General features: G+C 37.9%; 2 protein-coding genes across 3 annotated transcripts in view; one reads left to right on the forward strand and one right to left on the reverse strand.

Annotated features, from left to right (window-relative positions):
• Positions 1-20,061, forward strand: part of TRPC5 (transient receptor potential cation channel subfamily C member 5) — a 197,966-nt gene that overhangs the window by 73,475 nt on the left and 104,430 nt on the right. The gene's annotated exons all lie outside the window — the stretch shown is intronic.
• Positions 4,142-19,637, reverse strand: TRPC5OS (TRPC5 opposite strand). 2 transcript variants are annotated; one of them, XM_077146515.1, is made up of 3 exons: positions 19,526-19,637; positions 11,930-12,043; positions 4,142-8,296 (listed from the first exon to the last, which is right to left on the reverse strand). In XM_077146515.1, the coding sequence occupies exon 3, from the start codon at positions 7,989-7,991 to the stop codon at positions 7,656-7,658; it is 336 nt and encodes a 111-aa protein (XP_077002630.1). In that variant the 5' UTR covers positions 7,992-8,296; positions 11,930-12,043; positions 19,526-19,637; the 3' UTR covers positions 4,142-7,655. The 2 variants fall into 2 exon arrangements, with proteins under 2 accessions (XP_077002630.1, XP_077002629.1); XM_077146514.1 differs by lacking the exon at positions 19,526-19,637 and adding an exon at positions 12,351-12,403.

The raw sequence follows: 20,061 nt of genomic DNA on the forward strand, positions 1-20,061 counted from the left end.
AAAAGGCCTATACAAAGAAAACTACAAGAAATCGTTAAAAGGAATCACAGAAGACCTAAATAGATGGAAGGGCATACATACCGTGCTCATGGATTGGAAGACTAAATATAGTTAAGATGTCAATTTTACGTAAATTGATTTACAGATTCAATGCAATACCAATTAAAATCCCAAAAACTTACTTTTCAGAAACAGAAAAACCAATAACCAAATTTATCTGGAAGGGCAGGGTGCCCCGAATAGGTAAAAGTATCGTGAGGATGAAGTCAGAGGTCTCACGCTACCTGACTTTAAGGCATATTATGATGCTACAGTGATCAAAACAGCATGGTACTGGCATAAAGATAGATATATTGACCAATGGAATCGAATAAAGTGTTCAGATATAGACCCTCTCATCTATGGACATTTGATCTTTGATAAGGCAGTCAAGCCAACTCACCTGGGACAGAACAGTCTCTTCAATAAATGGTGCCTAGAGCACTGGATATCCATATGCAAAAGAATGAAAGAGGACCCATATGTCACATCCTGTAGAAAAGTTAACTCAAAATGGATCAAAGATCTAAATGTTAGCTCTAAGACCATAAAACTGTTAGAAGAAAATGTAGGGAAATATCTTATAAATCTTATACTTGGAGGCAGTTTTCTAGACCTTACACCAAAAGCAAGAGCATTGAAGAAATAAATAAATAAATGGGAACTCCTCAAAATTAAACACTTTTGCACACCAAAGAACTTCATCAAGAAAGTAAAAAGACTGCCTACCCAATGGGAGACAGTATTTGGAAACGACATATCAGATAAAGGTCTAGTATCCAGAATTTATAAAGAGATTGTTCAACTCAACAACAAAAAGACAGCCAATCCAATTACAAAATGGGCAGAAGACTTGAACAGACACTTCTCAGAAGAGGAAATACAAATGGCCAAAGGGCACATGAAGAGATGCTCAACTTCCCTGGCTATTAGAGAAATGCAAATCAAAACCACAATGAGATATCATCACACACCCACCAGAATGGTCATTGTCAATAAAACAGAAAATGACAAGTGCTGGAGAGGATGTGGAGAAAGGGCCACACTTATCCACTGTTGGTGCGAATGTCAAATGGTACATTCGCTGTGGAAGGCAGTTTGGCGGTTCCTCAAAAAGCTAAATATAGAATTGCCATATGACCTGGCAATACCTTTGCTAGGTATCTACTCAGAGGAGATGAGGGCAAAGCACAAATGGACATTTGCACACCAATGTTTATAGCAACATTATTTACAATTGCGAAGAGATGGAAACAGCCAAAATGTCCATCAACAGACGAGTGGCTAAACAAACTGTGGTATATACATACAATGGAATATTATGCAGCTGTAAGACAGAGTAAAGTTATGAAGTATGTAACAACATGGATGGACCTTAAGGACATTATGCTGAGTGAGATTAGCCAGAAACAAAAGGACAAATACTGTATGGTCTCACTAATATGAACTGACATTAGTGAACAACCTTGGAGAATTTCGTTGGTAACAGAGAACATCAGGAGATAGAAATAGAGTAAGATATTGGGTAGTTGGAACTGAAGGGATACAGATTGTGCAACAGGAATGAATGTAAAACTCAGAAACGGATGGCACAATACTACCTAACTGTAATACAATTATGTTAAAATACTGAATGGAGCTGAATGTGAGAATGATAGAGGGAGGAGGGCTGGGGGCATAAATGAAATCAGAAAGAAAAATGGATGATAAAGATTGAGATGGTATAATCTAGGAATGCCTAGAGTGTATAATGATAGTGACTAAATGTGCAAATTTTAAAAATATTTTTGCATGAGGAAGAACAAAGAATGTCATTACTGCAGGGTGTTGAAAATAGATGGTAATTAATATTTTAAAATTTCAACTTATGTGTGAGACTAAAGCAAAAAAAAATTTTTGGTACAAAATTTATATTTTGACTAGTGCATTTCCTAATATAACTTATGTAGACAACTTAATTGAACACCATAAGTACATGGAACCTTGAGTAGGACATGAGATTTTGTTGGTTTGTCCAGAGTGATGCCCCGATAAATCCCACAGTGATTTGAACAGTGAATAAAAAAGTATTTGCAAAGTCCCCTTTGGGTTATGGTGAGAAAAGGGGGAAATTCTACTTCCCCAAGTTGAATTCGTGATATTCTCACAAGCAGTGTGGACAACCAAAGCATTAGGCTGAGCCCCCAGTCTTAGGGTTTGTTCATATGAAACTTAACCTCACAAAGGATAGGTCAAGCCTACTTAAAATTAGGCCTAAGAGCCACCTCCAAAAGAACCTCTTTTGTGGCTCAGATGTGGCCTCTCTCTCCAGCCAACACAACAAGCAAACTCACCACCCTCCCCCTGTCTACGTGGGACATGACTCTCAGGGGTGTGGACCTTCTTGGCAACGTGGGACAGAAGTCCTAGAATGAGCTTATACTCAGCATCAAGGGATTGAAAAAACCTTCTCCACCAAAAGGGGGAAGAGTGAAATGAGACAAAGTGTCAATAGCTGAGAGATTCCAAACAGAGTCCAGAGGTTATCCTGGAGGTTATTCTTACGCATTAAGTAGATATCACCTTGTTATTCAAGATGTAATGGAGAGGCTGGAGAGAAGTACCTGAAAATGTAGGGTTGTGTTCAGTAGCTATGTTTCTTGAGGATGATTGTATAATGATATAACTTTCACAATGTGACTGTGTGATTGTGAAAACCTTGTGTCTGATGCTCCTTTTATCTACCTTGTCAACAGATGAGTAGAACATATGGAATAAAAATAAATAATAGGGGAAACAAATGTTAAAATAAATTTAGTTAGAAATACTAGTGATCAATGAAAGGGAGGGGTAAGGTGTGTGGTATGTATAAATTTTTTCTGTTTTCGTTTTATTTCTTTTCCTGAATAGATGCAAATGTTCCAAGAAATGATCATGATGATGAATATGCAACTATGTGATGATATTGTGAAATACTGATTATATATGTAGAACAGAATGATAAAAAATTAGGAACGTTTGTGTTTGGTGTTTTTTGGTATTTAAAGAAATAAAATAAATTTAAAAAAATGAAATTGTGATAAGGGATAAAGAGCTCAGTGGCTTTTCCTTATCTTTCTAAAATGTAGCTCCATTCTTCAGAAGTATAATGATGATCTGCATCAAGGATTCTCTATTACCCTGAAACAATGTGACATTCAAGTTAGATGGATGGCTTTATCTGTCGATACAAATAACTTTCAAATAACTTTAGAACTAGAGGTTATTTTTTTCTTTTCTTAGCGGTTTTTCTGTTGGTTAGTTGATTAGTTGACTGGCTGGTGAGCTTTTTAAGGATTAAAAATAGGTAGAAGAAAAAGTTTTAAATGTGGCCTGGAGGGTGTAGGATCCTCGAAAAATGTTGTACCCAAGAAGAATCCAAAATACCTGGAATGTGTTAGGATCAGGCTATCATTATGAAAGCACAATAGTCAGTCTTGATGTAAAAAATAATTATAAAAATCCAGTTGGATCATAGTAAGTTAATAATGTGAGAGCTACATTGTCCCTCGGGAACAAAATCTTGGCCTTAAATGGAATATAATTCATTATTGCATTATTTCTTGAAGGCTTTTTCATTGTTTTTCTTCCTTATTATTATTCCTACTACAACCCAACTAGGCGCTCCAAAAGAATTTATTTTGTTGAAGAAATAAGTTCAGAAGAATGAAACTAAAGCTGATTCCAAACTATAACTTCAATGTGGAATAGAATAAGGAAGGTCTAATTTCTTATAGAACACGTATAAAACTATTGGATAATCTTTACCATGTCAAGTAGACTTTGAGGTATTGTCTGCAGACATTGTACAAACATTCCTGAAAAGTCCTAAATTAATATGCTGTGTCCCATTGTCACATATATCAAACCAAATTTAAAAACTGTGTTAATTCCTTTGTTCCTTGTTACCATTGAAAGAAAGCAGAAAAATTATTATAATAACCCTCATTTTATAAATGAGGAAGGACTGTAACAGAGATTTGTTCCGGATCATTTGTTAAAGTCAGGAGAGGAACTTGAGACCCTTAGTACAATATTCTCTCTGAGTTCACTATGCTACCTTCCATTGAGTGGGGTTCTTTTATGCCAGTTTGGTAACCTCCAAATTCACCACCAGGTAATTTAAGATGACCACGAGTTTTTTAATTTGCGAATGAATGTTTATTAGTAAAATCTCTTAAAACGCACAAGAGTAAAAATGGTTTGGCCCAGTAACTGATAAGGACTAAATGAATTTTGACTTAAAGAACAGCAGTAATCATTACACATCAAGATGCAAATATGTAGTCACAACTGCCCACACACTTTAACCAAAGCACACAGGGATGAACACATGTACTATCTAATCTGCTGTCCACCAGCCTATCTATCTTTGTTTTCACATCTTTATGCATTTACCTTAAAATGGTGAGCCTCCCTCTCTATACCTCCATACCATTACAAGAATTGGTGTTAGTGCTGGTCTCAAGATCCAAAAAGGGGCTAGTTTGGATAGAGGATGAGCCATTCTCTCCAGTATTCTGAAGGAAAGATGCAAGATTCCAATTAGAATGTATCTGATTAGGGACTGCCAAATTAGTTAATATATCTCCTTCTAATCAGGCTTTTTGGTACGTGGTTTGTTTCAATTACCATCCAGCTATTTCTATCAATATCAACATCTTACAGACAGATGAAAGATAGAATGATACAGCAAATGTGGCAAAATGTTAAAACTGGTGTATCTGGATATCTGGGAGTGTGCATGTTGGAGTTCTCTGTATGGGCTTTGTATTATTTCGGCACCTGTTCTGTAAGTTTGAAATTATTTCAAAATAAAAAGTTAAGAGAAAATTTCAACATCTTGGTTCATAAACCTGCTTAGGAACTAACTCCATACCATGGCTTTTCACCGTAAGTAGCTGCATAACTGTTGGCAGCTTATTACTTTTCTTCACTCTCCTGAAAACTCCTTCCCTACTAGCTCTTGCCCCTATTTTTTTTTTCTCATCTTAAATGTATTAACTCCATTTCTAAATCTGTTCTATATAACAAACATATTTAATACAACAATCCACACCTTGAAGCAGAGCTGACTTATCTCTTACACATGTAATCCCACAATCAAAGCAAACAGTGCAATCTAGTCCTGAGATGCCTTTACAGTCCAGTCTTTCCAGGTGACTCAGTTAACCACAAGGCAAACCAGCTTCACATATTATGGGTTGTAGCATTTCCTGCTTTGACATCTAAATAAGAACCATGTTGAACATTCGTTGACTTACAGTCTTGTTCATCTTTATCTTGTTTCAAGTTTTGGAGCAGTTTCACAATTTCTCTTGATGTATTTTGATGATTTGACTGAGTTAGAATAGTTGCTGCATTCCGTCCTAGGGGTTTTAACAAACTCACACAAATTCTCCTAGAACTGTGATAAAGCTCATATTCCAGGGTTCTACTTGAAAGAATAGTTACCCTTCAATATCTATCATGTTTAAGGAATACCAGATCATGAGACAGAATTTGAAGTATCTAGAATCTGCTATATTAGGAATGTGAGGCTCCATTTGTCCAGTTATTACAGCAGTACAGTCCCTCAATCTGCTATCAATCTGCTGTTATGGCTTGAAATAATCCAAAGAAGTTGTTCCACAATATAATTTATATTTCTATTATTTGTTCCTTTGCCTAAGTCTCCTAGATTCTCATTCAGTCTATGAATCTGTCCATATAGCAGTATTTTGTGGAACTTTTCTCATTAATATCTTTTATTTATTTATTTAATATGTTGTATGTGTATGTATACTATATGTCCAGGGTCACATTTCATTTTTTCCCTGTGAATATCCCACTACTACAGCACCATCTGGTGAATTTTTGTTTGCTTGCTTTTTCTATCTTTGTTTTGCTTGTTTGTTTGTTTTTGGGAAGTGCATGGGCCGGAAATTGAACCCACATCTCCCAAATGGCAGGCAAGAATTCTACCACTGAACTACCCTTGCATCCCCTCTCATTAATATCTTTGAGTGGCTCCATAAGTTCTCATTTTAATAAAGATCAAGACTGCCTTGATACAGCAATCTCTTTCCACAAATTTGTCAGATCAACTTATCCTGAAATTTGGTGGCCCAATTGATTTATACCTCTCCTGCTACTGCTCATCCAACTAAGATCAGGTTACGTTGTCTACAATTGTCTCCATTTGTCTTTTTCTCAAAGTAGCTAACTATCTATGCCTGCAGACCTCACTTGGTATTAGAGCATTTATTATGTTGGTCACCACTGAAGTCATCTGTATTAAATGCCATTTTAATCCTTTTGACTATAAAATGCTTTAGGATAACTGGTCTAGACTGGTTTCCACCAATGTGGAGTGCCTTCTATATGTAATTTCTCCACAGTTTGCATATACTACATTGGCTGATGGTATACTTTTATGTCTTTACCTTGTTGTTTCCCATGAGATGTAAAGACCATTCTCCAGAAAAGAGGCCATAGCTTCCATAGGCTTATCTGAAGGGTAACTATTCTTCCAAATGGAAGTTGCGGTGTGATCGGAAATTTTCCATATATTTATTTGGTCCCTCTCTGTTTTGATTTTGGGGGATCTTTATTGCATTTTCCTTGTCTGACATCATTAGAATACTTGTGGCTAAATAGCAGTCCTCATTTTGTTTAAATTCATTATTTCTCCTATCTCTCAATGGTAAGATTTCTAAGTCAAGGTTGTATCAGGTGCACTGTAATAAGCCTATCATCTATTCTTAATAAATTCACTTATACCCAAGATGTACTTTATCCACTTCCACTTGCAGACTTATCTCTAGCCTTATGCCATAAATGACTTTTCATTGGTGACTAGTCCTTGGAGGGTTATGTGTAGCCCTTTGCATGCTACTAGCTCTCTATTCTTGTTTGGTATAATTTTCCATTTCCGTTTGGAGAACAATACTGCAGAGCAGTTGTGATGTGGGTCAGTCTTTGCTGGAACAGATCTGTATTGGAACTTCTTGCCCCAAGCTTTTTAAAAGCTTTCTCTCTGCCAACAGTTATCTTAGAACCTTTCTCCAGTTTTATTGCCAGGTAGATGCTGTTCTTTCAGAATTATTTCTTTTAATACAATACAGTATCTTTTAATTCATAGTCTCTTAAAGGCCCAGTAAAGAGTTATATGTGTCCCAATATTGTCCTGTTAATATGAACATATTCACTGTAATACCTTCCTGGGGGATATTCCTTTTTTAATTTCCACTCGTCGTAGAACAGTGAAATTAGGTCCCAAGATGCGACAGAATTTATTAGTGCTTCACTCTATTGTTAGGTGAGGATTTTCTTTTCCTCACTATTGTTTGCTCCTGTCATCGGAATCCAAGTAGGAGAACAAATACAGGCAAAAGAAGAACCATATTGCTAAAGTCAGAGCTTTCTGAATAAACACAAAATGTAAAACGAAACAGTCTCTGCCAGAAGGAAATTGAATCTTACTTGTTCTATAAGATATTGATAATGGGAAAATGTAGAACTAGAAGAGAACTCATATTGCTATATCTAGAAAAAACAGAACACATTTGAAACAGAGAAATAATCAGTCTCACATGCTGTGGGGGGCAAATTGGGTCTTATTCGCCCTTTAAGTCATTGTTAATATCAGAAAGTACATCTTCATATAAGTCATCCATGTCTAGCATAGCTTCATCTATATCAAAGATTAGGTCTTCATCATCTCTTGGTGTCAATATTGAATCTAAGTCTGAGAGTTCAACGAGTTCTGGTGATGCAGCGTCTTCAGGAGGAGGTGGATCTGTTTCTCTCTGTTCTACTCTAACATTTCGTCCTGCATAATAAGCTTGTTGTTCTTGGGAAATCAACTGTAAAAGCTCTTCGGCTATTCTTATTAACTGGGCTACACAATCAATAAGCCCACTAACTAATACGGGGATCGACACCGACTCCATGCCTCAATGCTCTTCTCAGTAGATAAAATATTACTAAAACCTGTAAAAAAATTGGCTGTTGGTGACAATGAATCCTGTATGGCTATCAATGGTTCTGTGGTTGGTTCAGATGAGAAAAGAGGCTGTTGATATGATTTTTATGATTATCAAGTACAGAATGAGGTCAGTGGTCCTATAGCACTTTTTGATGACGGTGGTGTACCTCTCACAAAGCTTATATATGGTACTCTGGTTTGCACTAGTCGTGAACTGATATTATGACGTCAAACAGACTGTCACAGCCAAGAGAAAGCAGCGAAGCAGATCTAATAATAGGAAAGAAAAATATAAAGATTAGTATCCTTAAGCCTTTATCTATTTTATAGGTTCTGGTTATAGGATAACCCCTATCAATACTTACCAGTAAGGTTGCAGGGTTATCCCTAGCTATTGCTCTTACTTTTTAATGGCTTTATAAGGATCTACTATCCACACTCTCTTTGCTTTGACTTTCTCATGGTCTTTATCTCTTATTAGGGAATTAGAGAGCAAGTGAACACCGGCAGTTTGTCTTTCTTGAACATCTCTATTGAGGAAGACACATTCATTCAGGGTCTTTCAATTAACTCCCTGTCTTTATTAGCACCTCTGCATCACTGCCATTTTTATCTGACGCTGCTAAGTTCTTTCTGTGTTTTTAATAATCCATTCATTAAAAATTACAGTTGCTCCTACAGCCTGAGGAAAGTATGGTAAATGGAAGTCCCACAATATCTTTTGCCAGACGTTGTACTTTAGCTATAAAAATTTGTTCTTTCTTCATTTCCTATTATTGTCAATGTTCCAAATTTATCAGCTAGTTCCTCCAACTTTGCCTAAAGCTAAGGTTGTGCTATTATCATCTGCATGTCTGGTGTGCTATGAAATCCCCTTCCTGAGTAAGTATATACTTCTATAACGCAATATTCTTTCATAAAATCTAGGGATTGTTCCAATATAATATACCTGCCATATTTGTCTGGTTTATTCCCCTGCCAAATGAGCTTGTTGAGGATGCAAGAAGTTTTTTAGTGATTTCACATATCTCATATTGCTTATTCACTTGTTTTATCTCTTTGGTTCACAGATAGTTTTTTCCCCCCTCTCTCATCTGCTTACCAAGGCATTCGTGTCCATACCACGAGGTTTCATATGCCCATTCTGCAACCTTAAATTGAACTAACAAGGTAGCTGAGTTGGGAGTCCTGAAGACTGCAGAATAGTTATTTGTTTTGGGGATTTGGATTGTCTCCTCTCTCATTCCAAATAGATTATTTTGTTTTTCCCTTCTGATGAATGGGTATATGTCCTATATGAGTTGATAAATTCTACTCATTGGTTTTTCTCCATGTCTTCCTCCACCAGATTGGATTGACTACAATAGTCCAGCCTGTGATTTTCCATTTACTAAAGCATATATCTCCAGTTCATGGCTAATCAATGTACCTTTGGCCAATTGTGTTTTTGGGCATATCTGCACAGTAAATTTCTATCTACCAGCTCTGCAGATTGGACTGGTTTTATTACTCCAGCTTAATCTCAGTAGTTTTTTCGTAGTGGAGTGTTTTAGGAAACAGCCATCCATCTCACTCCTTCAGGATACTGCCCACTCTATTATTGGCCAGTTTCCAGCAGTTGTGACCAGAGTGGGGCCCTTTTTGATCACTTCTGATAGGAAAAAAAAAGTTTCCTGACATAGCCTTAACCCTGTTGACTTTATGTTCCACAATTCCCATCTTAAAAGCATCTTGGAATCTAGGAAATGGCAGTGGAGGGAGAGTGATGAGGGAGAGTGATAAGAAACAGCTAAGTATTACAATACCAAGAAAGAGTAAGATTTTATAGTTAGTTTGTTTTAATTATAGTAAGTACCAGAACAGCAGCCCCTGACACCTTACTTTGCCTAAAGGAGTATTTTGGATAATTTGTACTAAGACCAACTCACCTTCAGAGTCTTTTTGCTAGCTATTTCCTCTGCCTAAAATGACTTTCCCCCAGAAAAAAAGTAATGGCTTCTTAGCATTCTGGTGTTAGTTTAAGAATTACCACCTCAGATTTTTGACCCCTCAACCTGAAAAACTCCCATCATTCCCTTTCTCATTATGCACACACTGCACTGTTGCATTATGACATCTATAGATATCTCGTATTTTCTTGTTTATTTATTTGATCATTGTCCGTTTCCTACCCCATCCCCACATACATGCAGATTAAAACATAAATGCCATGAAAGTGGGAAACTAGTCTGTTTTGTTCTCTGCTGTATCCTCAGTGCACAGACAGAAGAGTGTCTGCCATACAATACCATTCAATAAGTGTTGTTGAAAAAAAAAGGAAGGAGTCAGGGAAGGTAGAAGAGAGAGACAACTTTCAACTCACTCATTCAGTAACTATTATCAAGCATCTATCATGTATGGGGACAGCAGAGGATACAAAGAAGAACTAAGTAATCAAAACCTGCAGTTAATAAAATGAACAGGCAACCCACAGACTTAGAGAAAATATTCACAAAACATATCTGACAACTTGCAACCAGAATATATAAAGAACCCCTACAAGTCAATAATAAAAAGACAAGCAACCTAGGAAAATACGGGCAAAAGATTTGACCAGACATTTTACAAAGGAAGAAAAACGAATACCTACTGAACACATGAAAATGTGGTCAACAATCATTAGTCATCAGGGAAATGCAAATTAACATCACAAGATACCATAATGAAATACTCACCAGACTGGCTAAAATTAAAGAATGACAACACCAGTATTGGAAAAGATGTAGAACAACCAGAACACTCATAATTATTGGTGGGAGTGCAAAATGGTTCAACCACTTCAGGAAATAACTGGCAGTTTCTTATAAAACTAAGCCTACATTTCCATTCTTAGGTGTTTACCCTAGAGAAATGAAAGCATATATTCACAAAAAGACTTTTACAAGAGTAGTTATAGCACCTTTATTATAGCAAAAAAAACTGGAAAGGGCCCAGGTGTTCATCCACAGGAGAATGGATAAACGGTGATATATTCACATAATGTGATACTTCTCAGCAATATAAAGGAACTCCTGATAAAGTCAATAATGTATATGAATATAAAAAACATTATACATAATGAAAGAAGCCAGACACAAAATGATACATACAGTATGATTCCATTCATATAAAATTGTTGAAAATGTAAATTAATCTATGGTGGGAAAAAAAAAACAAAACAGTATCTGCATGTAGGGGAGTTGGAACTGATTTGGTAGAGGCAGGGAGAGAACTTTCTAGGGTGATGGTAATGGTCTTGTTTTAGATAGGGTTTTGGGTTAAGCAGGCGTATGTATCTGCCAAAACTCATTGAATGGTAATCCTAAAATGTGTGCACTGTATGTAAATTTACCTCCCCCCTACCCAAAGCAAGCACATTCCCCAGCCTCAGGAAATATACATCATATGAGATGACATACCCATAAATAATTATTCTAGTAAGTGTTCACACATAAGTACTTATTATGTGTCAATCACTGTGTTGGCCAATTTTTTATATTAGTGCATTTAATCCTTGGGATAATCCTATGAATTTATAAAGAAATTGAACATCAGAGAGATTAAGTATTTTGCCCAGAGTCATATGGCAAGTAAAATGCAGACGTGGGATTTAAGCCTAGGTCTGACTTCTAAAGCCTATGACAGAGCTGACATCCCATCACCCTAAACAAGACCAGAACTGAGAATATTAATCTCATTTGCCATCCCTGGAAATTGGCTGAATTTCAAGTTGACTCTGGGTCCTTAGGTAGAGGATGGAGAGAGCCTGATCAGTCCTCTAGGCGATTCCCAACATTTATCACCAGGAGGCTCAGAGAGATTGTGTCCATTATCTGTCTTTCCACTGACCTAATAAACTGGCATAAATACTTATAAACTACTCACCAATAATAGAGTGGAAATGGATGCGATGGTCCAGGCTCTACCTATTAAACGATTTTCAGGACTTCCGCTTTCAAACGTAATGTAGTTGGTCAGGATAGGAATCTCTCACCACAGCTACAAAACAATAACCAAAAAAAGAGGATAAATTGCACATTTTAAAGATATCCACGAGCTGTGGAACAAGGACAAGACGAACTAAAATTTCAGAGGGAAAAGCCTTTCTTCAGTGAGCAGTTACAGAGTCTTCCCTTCCCCGCTGCATTTGCTAATTTTGGGCACAGGGTGAGGATTAGCCTTGGGCCCCAGGCAGAGGGGCTCTACTGAGAGAAAGGAGAAATCTACAGAATTGGGCAGTTGCATGTGTCTTGCATAATGGGTTGGAAATTTGAGGAGCGGAGACGCAGAGCTAGTAATTTTTTACCTGAGGGCAGCTGCCTTCGAGGCGGCGTCTGGCGTCTGGCGTCTGGCGTCTGGCGTCTGGACCGGAAAGGCAGAGTGAGATTCTCACAGAGTCTCGCGGTACTTCTGAGAGAGTCTCACTTCAGGGTTGCAGGGGACAGGTAGGGGGCGGGGTGGGGGTGGGGTGCAGGGAGGGTGAGGGAAGGGTGAGGGGGTGGGGTTAGGGGAGGGTGAGGGGAGGGTGAGGGGGTGGGGTGAGGGAAGGGTGAGGGGGTGAGGTGGAAGGGTGTTTGCGCCAAACACCAAACACGTTACAAGTCTCCTCAAAACGTTACTTCAGTTTTGAAGTTGGAGGTGAGGGGAGGCTAGTGAGTTAATAAGCTCAAAGCCACGACCAAAGGGTACTTTGGATGAAGTAATTCTACAATATATAAGGTTTTCATGTAAGGGGCTTAGTATAGCCAAAACATTTTGAAGAAGAACAAAGGTGAAGGACATATACTCTCTGCTATCAAGTCTAGCCATACAGCTACAGTAATGAAAAAACATGGCATTGGCACAAGACAGACAGATAAATCATTGAAATCATGACCTTTACCTCACACCAGATATAAAAAAATTAAATGGATCATAGCCCTAAATATGAAAGGTGAAACAATAAATCTTCTAAATTGGTACAATTTTGGGATAGGCAAAGATTTCTTTAAAAGGACGAGAAAAACATTAACTGTGATAGAAAATACTGATAAATTAGACTTCATTAAAACTAAGAACTCTGCTAGTCGAAAGATACCTCAAGAGGGTGAAAAGACCAACCACAGCTGGGGAGAAAATATTCACAATACATATATCCAATAAAGGACTTGTATCCAGTATATACATATATTTTTGAGCTCCTGCAAATAAATAAGAAAAAGATAAAACAACCCAATTTTTAAAAATGGAAAGAAGAATTGAGCCAGCACTTCACCAAAAAGAATGTCCAAATGGCATTCAGGCACATGAACAGGTATTCAATATTATTGTTTATCAGGAAAATGCAAATGAAAACCACATTGAGATACATAATACTTCCATGAGAATGGCTATGGTTTTGAAAGTTTGACGATACCAAATGCTGGGAAGGATGTGGACAAAGTTGAACTCTCATATATTGCCAGTCAAAGTATTAACTGATACAGCTACTTTGAGAAACTGTTCAGCACTATCTACTGAAGTAAACCATACATCATCTATCTCTATTCCTAGTTATCTACCTGAAAGAAAATAATTCTAATGTCTACCAAAAGACATGTATAGGAATGTTGAAAGAACCCAGATGCATGAAAGTACGTATCAGATCATTCCATTTATACATAACTCAAGAACAGGCAAAATGAATCTAAGAAATAGAAGTGAGCAGAGTGGTTGGTTACCTCTGGGTGAGGTGCTACTGACTGGAAAAAGATATGAGGTAGCTCTCTGAGGTACTGGAAATGTTTTATATCCTAATATGATTATATGCATTAAAAGAAATAACATTGAGTTGAACCCTTAAAATAATGTATGTACTTTGCTGAATTTATGTCATACCTCAAAAATTTTTGTTCATTAATTTTGTGTCTCCTTCCTATAACATTAGTGAAGACAGCATGATAGTGTTTTGCTCAGGTTTGATATTAGGAGCCAGTTATCATAGCCAATGAAAATGGAATGTGATCTGAATATGCAGGGAAGGGTCCTGGTGCAGGTAGGGCCTGTTCGATTGAGCCCTTGGCCTGTGTGGCTCTCTACTTCACGACAGTGGGCAAGAGGTCCTTACTGCTAGACAGGATTTTAAATTGATACAAGATGAGATAGCTCCTATATTACAAAAAACTCAGGGAGACAGCTGAGGCAGAGGCCATGCTACCCATCTGATAACTAGGAACTCTAACACCACTAGATTTATTAATCTCTTTCTCATATGACATTTTGTCAGCACAGATAATCAAAAGCCACTAGTTTCTTTTAGCTGATAGTCCCATCCTAAATTTTGTGATGCTCATAACAGACAAACTGGCAATAAGTGTGTAACAGCAGGATGGAAAAGGAGCAAAGGAATCCAAATCTGCTGGGACTATGTTTCTAGTTAAGCTTCTTCACATCAGGCAAGGTAAATTACTTCATATCCAAGATGAACAGAGGTAGTTATGTGGAAGAGATTAAAATGCGCCTTTAGTAAGCATAGGTGCCAGTTTCCTATTTACAAATGGGAAATTTTTTCATAATACTTCCTTGTCTGGCACTGCAGTACCTTTCGGATACATGTGTTCAATTTAGATTTTTAATAAAAACCTCAAGACATACATAAATTCTTATTGCCCTCCCCACCCCTGAGGAAAACATCAACAAGGCCTTGTCCCAAAAGGGCAAATTTTATGATTTTGACATAAAAGGAGGTCTCTGGGAGCAACACTGAACAAAGCAGCTGGATTTATCCTTTAAACTCTTTTTTTAAAAACAACAAACCTTTGCCTTAAAAAAAAAAACTGTGCAATAAGGCATTTTTCTGATATAGGAGCTGACATTTAAAATCCCCATTAAAGATAAATCTTTAATTTATCAAGAGAAAGGAAAGAATTGTGTGGCTGATTTCCCCTTCTTGAAAATATATGACAAATTCAAAACTGAAACTGTAAAAAAGAAAAGTAGGAAATGTCCTTATGGTCCATTTTAACCTAGCACTACTGCATTTCTTTCTTCTTCCTCCTCCAAATTTGCTTGCTGCTGCAGAGAGAACTACAAACTCTTGAAATATCCTTCAGGAAAACAACTTAGTCACTGGAGAGAAACAACCGCTTTTGAAAATATACCTCCTGGTTATTTATTTTCCTAGATAGGCAAATGTTTCCTCAAGATACTGTTCCAACAGAGACAGCTACCCCATCTTAATTTGGTGGGACTTGCAAGTCCCACTTAATTTGTGCAAGGCCTGCACAGGCTTGGCCTTGGAGCTTGGCTACTGTGGGAAGCCCACAGGCCTTCAGAGAGCCTGAAAAGATGTCCAGTGCTTCTAGAAAGATTTTTGGCTTTCAAGTATTATCAGTGCAGAGGATAGGGTCTAAAATAAAGGAAACTAAAAGAACTTAGAGGTATCAGGAAAAGAGGTTCTATTCCTGAGTTCTCTCAGTTTTCTGAGAGGGAAAAAAGAAAGTTGTTTTTGTTTGTTTTTATGTTACCTTAAGGGAGAGAGTAAATTTGTGTGAGTGGTTTATAAGGATAGGGTCTAATGTCAAACAGACCTAGATTTGATTTCCAACTTTGCCACTTACTAACTGGAAAGTTGCTAAACTAGTCTTTGCCTCAGTTTCTTCAACCATAAAATGAAAATGATAGTCGTGAGGATTACATGAGTTAATACATGCAATGAATTTAGAATGGTGCCTGATATATAGTAAGTTCTTAATAAATGCTAGCTGATATTTGTGCTGAAGAACTTGGATCCAGGAAACAGCATGTGGTACATCCTGGGTACTGACTAAAGTCCCCTGGTAGGCAGGAAGGGAGGCAACTGTAGCATTGCAAATATTGGAAGGAAATACCAGAGAGCCACTTCATCCCATAGTCATAACCAATATCAGATAATGAACTTGGATAACTATGTGATGGGGCAGAGCTGTCTTATGGCTGCAGCTCACACATAATCCTTTCAGGGGACCTGAGATTAATCAGAGCCCTTAGGAACAAGCTGGAATCCTGGGGAGTAGTGAGTCCCAACCTAACTTTCTCTTGCCTTTGAAGCACTTCCTCACTCTGGCTCTGAGCTCTGGCAGGGATATAGCCACATATACTTCACTTGTGGCATCACAAAAGCTGCCTATGTTGCAGGTTACTCATTGTCTGTGCTTCCAATACATTACCAGCTGCCTAGAAAAGGCATTATGGCAATGATTCTTCCATAACATTAACCAATTCTTCCCTGGAAACACCTACTTGGAAAGTACTTGGGAAGGTCATCAAGGGACGACAGCAAAGGCCATTCTCCCATATCTAGTATGACTTCACCTCAACCAACCCAGATTTTAAGCTCTTCCTATGTGAATAATATAGGTCAGAAGGAGAGCATCATGTAAATATCTTTTGAAAGCCTTTTATTCCTTATTCTCCTAGCTCAGATTTAGTCCCAGTCTTCAGGAATGCCTCTCAGAACTTTGACAAGAGCAAGAATAAGCATCAGTCATGGCCTTCTCTCTGTTTCTGTGGAAAATGCCAGCTTGCCAATGAAGCCTAGATTAGTTTATTTTACCACCTGGCAAGAAGGTCAGTACATTTTTCCCTAGGCCTACTAACAGGCCTACTACCTATCTCTCAAAGGGAGAGTCCTTTTGTTTTAATCAATTCAAAATAAGCTTCCACAGTCTCCCTTGGTAGCTCTTTCCAGTGTTTTATCTCTTCTTCCTTCTGCTGATTATATGCCCGTGCACGTTCACATACTTATTTAATCCTTAGAACAATCTGTCAAGCATTATCCCTATTTTAAAACTGATGAAGCAGGGACCCAAAGAGGTTAAGTGACTTGCCAAGTTTACACAACAAGTTAGTAGCAGAGCAACAATAAGAACCTGATTCTTCCGACTCTTAGTCTTCCGTATAGTCTGTTACACTATAGTCTGCCCTAGTGATGCTCTGGGGACCCCCAAATCACTAGCAGAATCAGAACCAGTGCTGAGATATCAACAAAAACACAATAAAGCCATGGTGGCTGGCTTACTGAGTAGCTCAAAAACCACAACCCCATCCCTGCCCCCCTTGAGGACAACCATTTCGTAGCCCTCATCTCTATATACCCAATTATCCCCAGAATGCTTCTTCATTTAGAATGCTAAGAAAGATTCCAAAAACCTACGTGAACATTACAATCATCTTAAGACCGTATGCTGACCCATGAAAATAAAAAATAAAACAAGAGTAACAGATCTCTTTTCCAACTCCTCCCTCTTTTTATTGAGGTGAATTTCACAGAACAGAAAATTAACCATTTTAAAGAGAACAATTCAGTGGCATTTAATACATTCACGATGTTGTGTAACCACCACATCTATCTAGTTCCCAAACATTTTCATCACCCCCAAATAAAACCCCATCTCCATTTTTTAACTCTGAGGTAGATAGACACAGAATAAATTGGAGGAAATGAGGCAGAAAAAAATAACCTTCTTAATATCCTAGAAAGTAAAGATGCTGTCTTCTTGGGCATGAATGTGTTATTTCCTTTCCCTGTGACGATTTCATATCTCTACCTCCCAAGGCTCAAAGGAGCAAGAGGTTAGCATTTAAATGTGGGTAAAGAATGAATCCCATTGCCCATATGTTTGGCACTGAGAAAAGCACACCAGGGTCATCACCCTGTCCTCTTGTGAGAGCCCTACTAAACCAGAATGTTAAATCACTCAGCTCCTCCAAACCCTTTGCATAAATATCACCTTCTCCATGAGGTCTACTCTATTTAAAATGGAATCCACCCTCCCAACTTGGCACTCCTGATGGCTAGCTTACTCTGCTCTACTTTCTCATCTTAACTTAAAACTTAAGACTTTCTATACATCCTATATGGTTTACTAATTCTTATTGTGGATTATGATTACTGTTTGCTTTCTGGCTCCCCTCTCTAGAATGTAAGCTCCATGAAAGCAAGGAACTATGTTTTGTTTAAGGACATAAAGAGTTCCTGGTACATAGTAGGTATCCAATAAATATTTGTTGAATGAATAACAGAATCAATAATTCTTTAATTTCATGGTATTTATACTTTTTCTATAACTTTCATATCACATCTCATTTGATGGGAGTTTAATTATTCCCATTTTACATTTGATAAAACTAAAGTCCAGAAAGGCAACATTTTCTACCCAAAGTCACATAGCTGGAATGTGGTAGAATGAGGAATGCAGTTCAGAGCTCTCTTCACATAGCCTCCATCTTAACACTTCATAGCCCCCAGTCCTTGAGGAAAGGCCTTCCAGATTCTTTGTTAGGGATACAGCTATAGCTCGCATATGCCATTAGCCCAATGCCTCAAAGCTGAATATGTTTCACCAGCTCACAGGAATACAAACATGAAATAATCTAAAGATGTGAGTTTAAGTGGGGATTCACCATGTGAATGTCAGAGAAAATGGTGCCATTCTCAAATGGCACTTTCTCTCCAAGAAAGAAAGCAACATTTAAATATCCCAGCTGCTCAGTGGAATAAAACATTTTGTTTCTTCCCAACCAGCTCTGCCTCCCTCTTGCATTACACATTATACCAAGTAGTTCTCCAGCTCAACATGAAAGTACAAAGGGAAATTATAACCCAAGAAGGCATCTGCTACCTAATGTGTATCCCAGTGGTCTCTTGCACTATGACACCATCTAAGTGACTAACTTCTCAGTTAAAAGCTCTCCCATAGTGCCACTGCCATACAAGAAGAATAGAGACTATTTTTTCAAATGCACCACCTTTGGTACAGGGCAGCACAGGGGAAAACAGGAGACTTCATGCTTGGCATACTGCTACCATTGGCATCCAATCCTGAAGCTGCTGCATTCTGCAGGGGTGGCAGCTATTTTGTCCTCAGGATAACACTGTAGAAGACACAGCTATATTTATGTGCAGGATTTTTAACAAACACACCTGTCACTCCTAGTAAGCTCACAGGAGGTGACAGGAATGGCAGAGCCAGAAAAAGACAAGCCGAGTCCTCAGTGCCCTCTGGCAGCTGAACCCAGAGGACCAGAGAAGGAGGCCTTGTTCTATTTCCCTGGTTCTCAGAATGTCACTATACCAGGGATATATCCAGTAACTCTCCCAAAAATTACTAAATTTGAATTCAGTGCCCTTCTCAAACTCTCTTCTCCTACATCACAGCAAACCAAGTGATTGAGATTTCATTCTGCCAGCAAGTTAGCTCTAATGCAAGGCTCAACAAATAGCCCCTGATGAAACAGCAAGCATCAGTTCAACAAATAAACCATCAGGCTGAAAACAGAAGTGTCAGTGCAAGCACAACCTACTAATTGCTTGATTGACTTCAGAAAATTCAGAGACCCGAACACCACCAAAACATGAAAACATAAAGACATGTGCCAAAGTGTTTGACGCTGAGGAAGAAGGAAAGATACATTATTTGTAAGGGGATGAATATGGGATTTGGAAACAGAGAGACTTGGGTTCAAGTCTAAAAGTTTTCTTACCTTGGGCAGGTCACTTAGGCTTGCTGTGACTCACCTTCCTGATTTGAAAGTAAGGATGATAATACGTTGAGGAAGTATTACTTTTGTGCTTAGGCAATTTTTAATTATATGGAGATGCCCTTTTACTGTTGGTTTAAAAAAATTAAAGCATGGCTTTTGAATACAAACATAGATTTTAAACTCAACCTCTGAGACTAACTATATGGCATTGAGGAAGTCATTTGTCCTCTCTAAACTTGAGTCTTTATTTATTTGGATACTGGGAATAAAGATGACACCTATCTCAAATGGATGCTCAAATCAAGAAATAATGTTAAGTTTCTAAATCATAAACTATAAGGCAAAGAAAAGTTTTATTTAAAAGGCCTTTACGAAGATAAGCAACCAATCTGGTTTTCTGGGTACTAAGGGGTTTTCCAGGACCAGGTCAGGGCTTAGTTCCTAGCTAGGCCTTAACTGGGCTCTGACTAGACCTTAACTGACTAACTAGGCCTTACCTGGGCTACTGTGTTCTGACTAGGGCTAAACAGACTGAA

Source organism: Tamandua tetradactyla, chromosome X (assembly GCF_023851605.1).
Source record: "Tamandua tetradactyla isolate mTamTet1 chromosome X, mTamTet1.pri, whole genome shotgun sequence".
NCBI lineage: Eukaryota > Metazoa > Chordata > Mammalia > Pilosa > Myrmecophagidae > Tamandua > Tamandua tetradactyla.

What these genes read in the sequence shown, in the direction of transcription:
- TRPC5OS (XM_077146515.1), bottom strand. Translation starts at nt 7,991, where the DNA reads ATGGAGTCGGTGTCGATCCCCGTATTAGTTAGTGGGCTTATTGATTGT.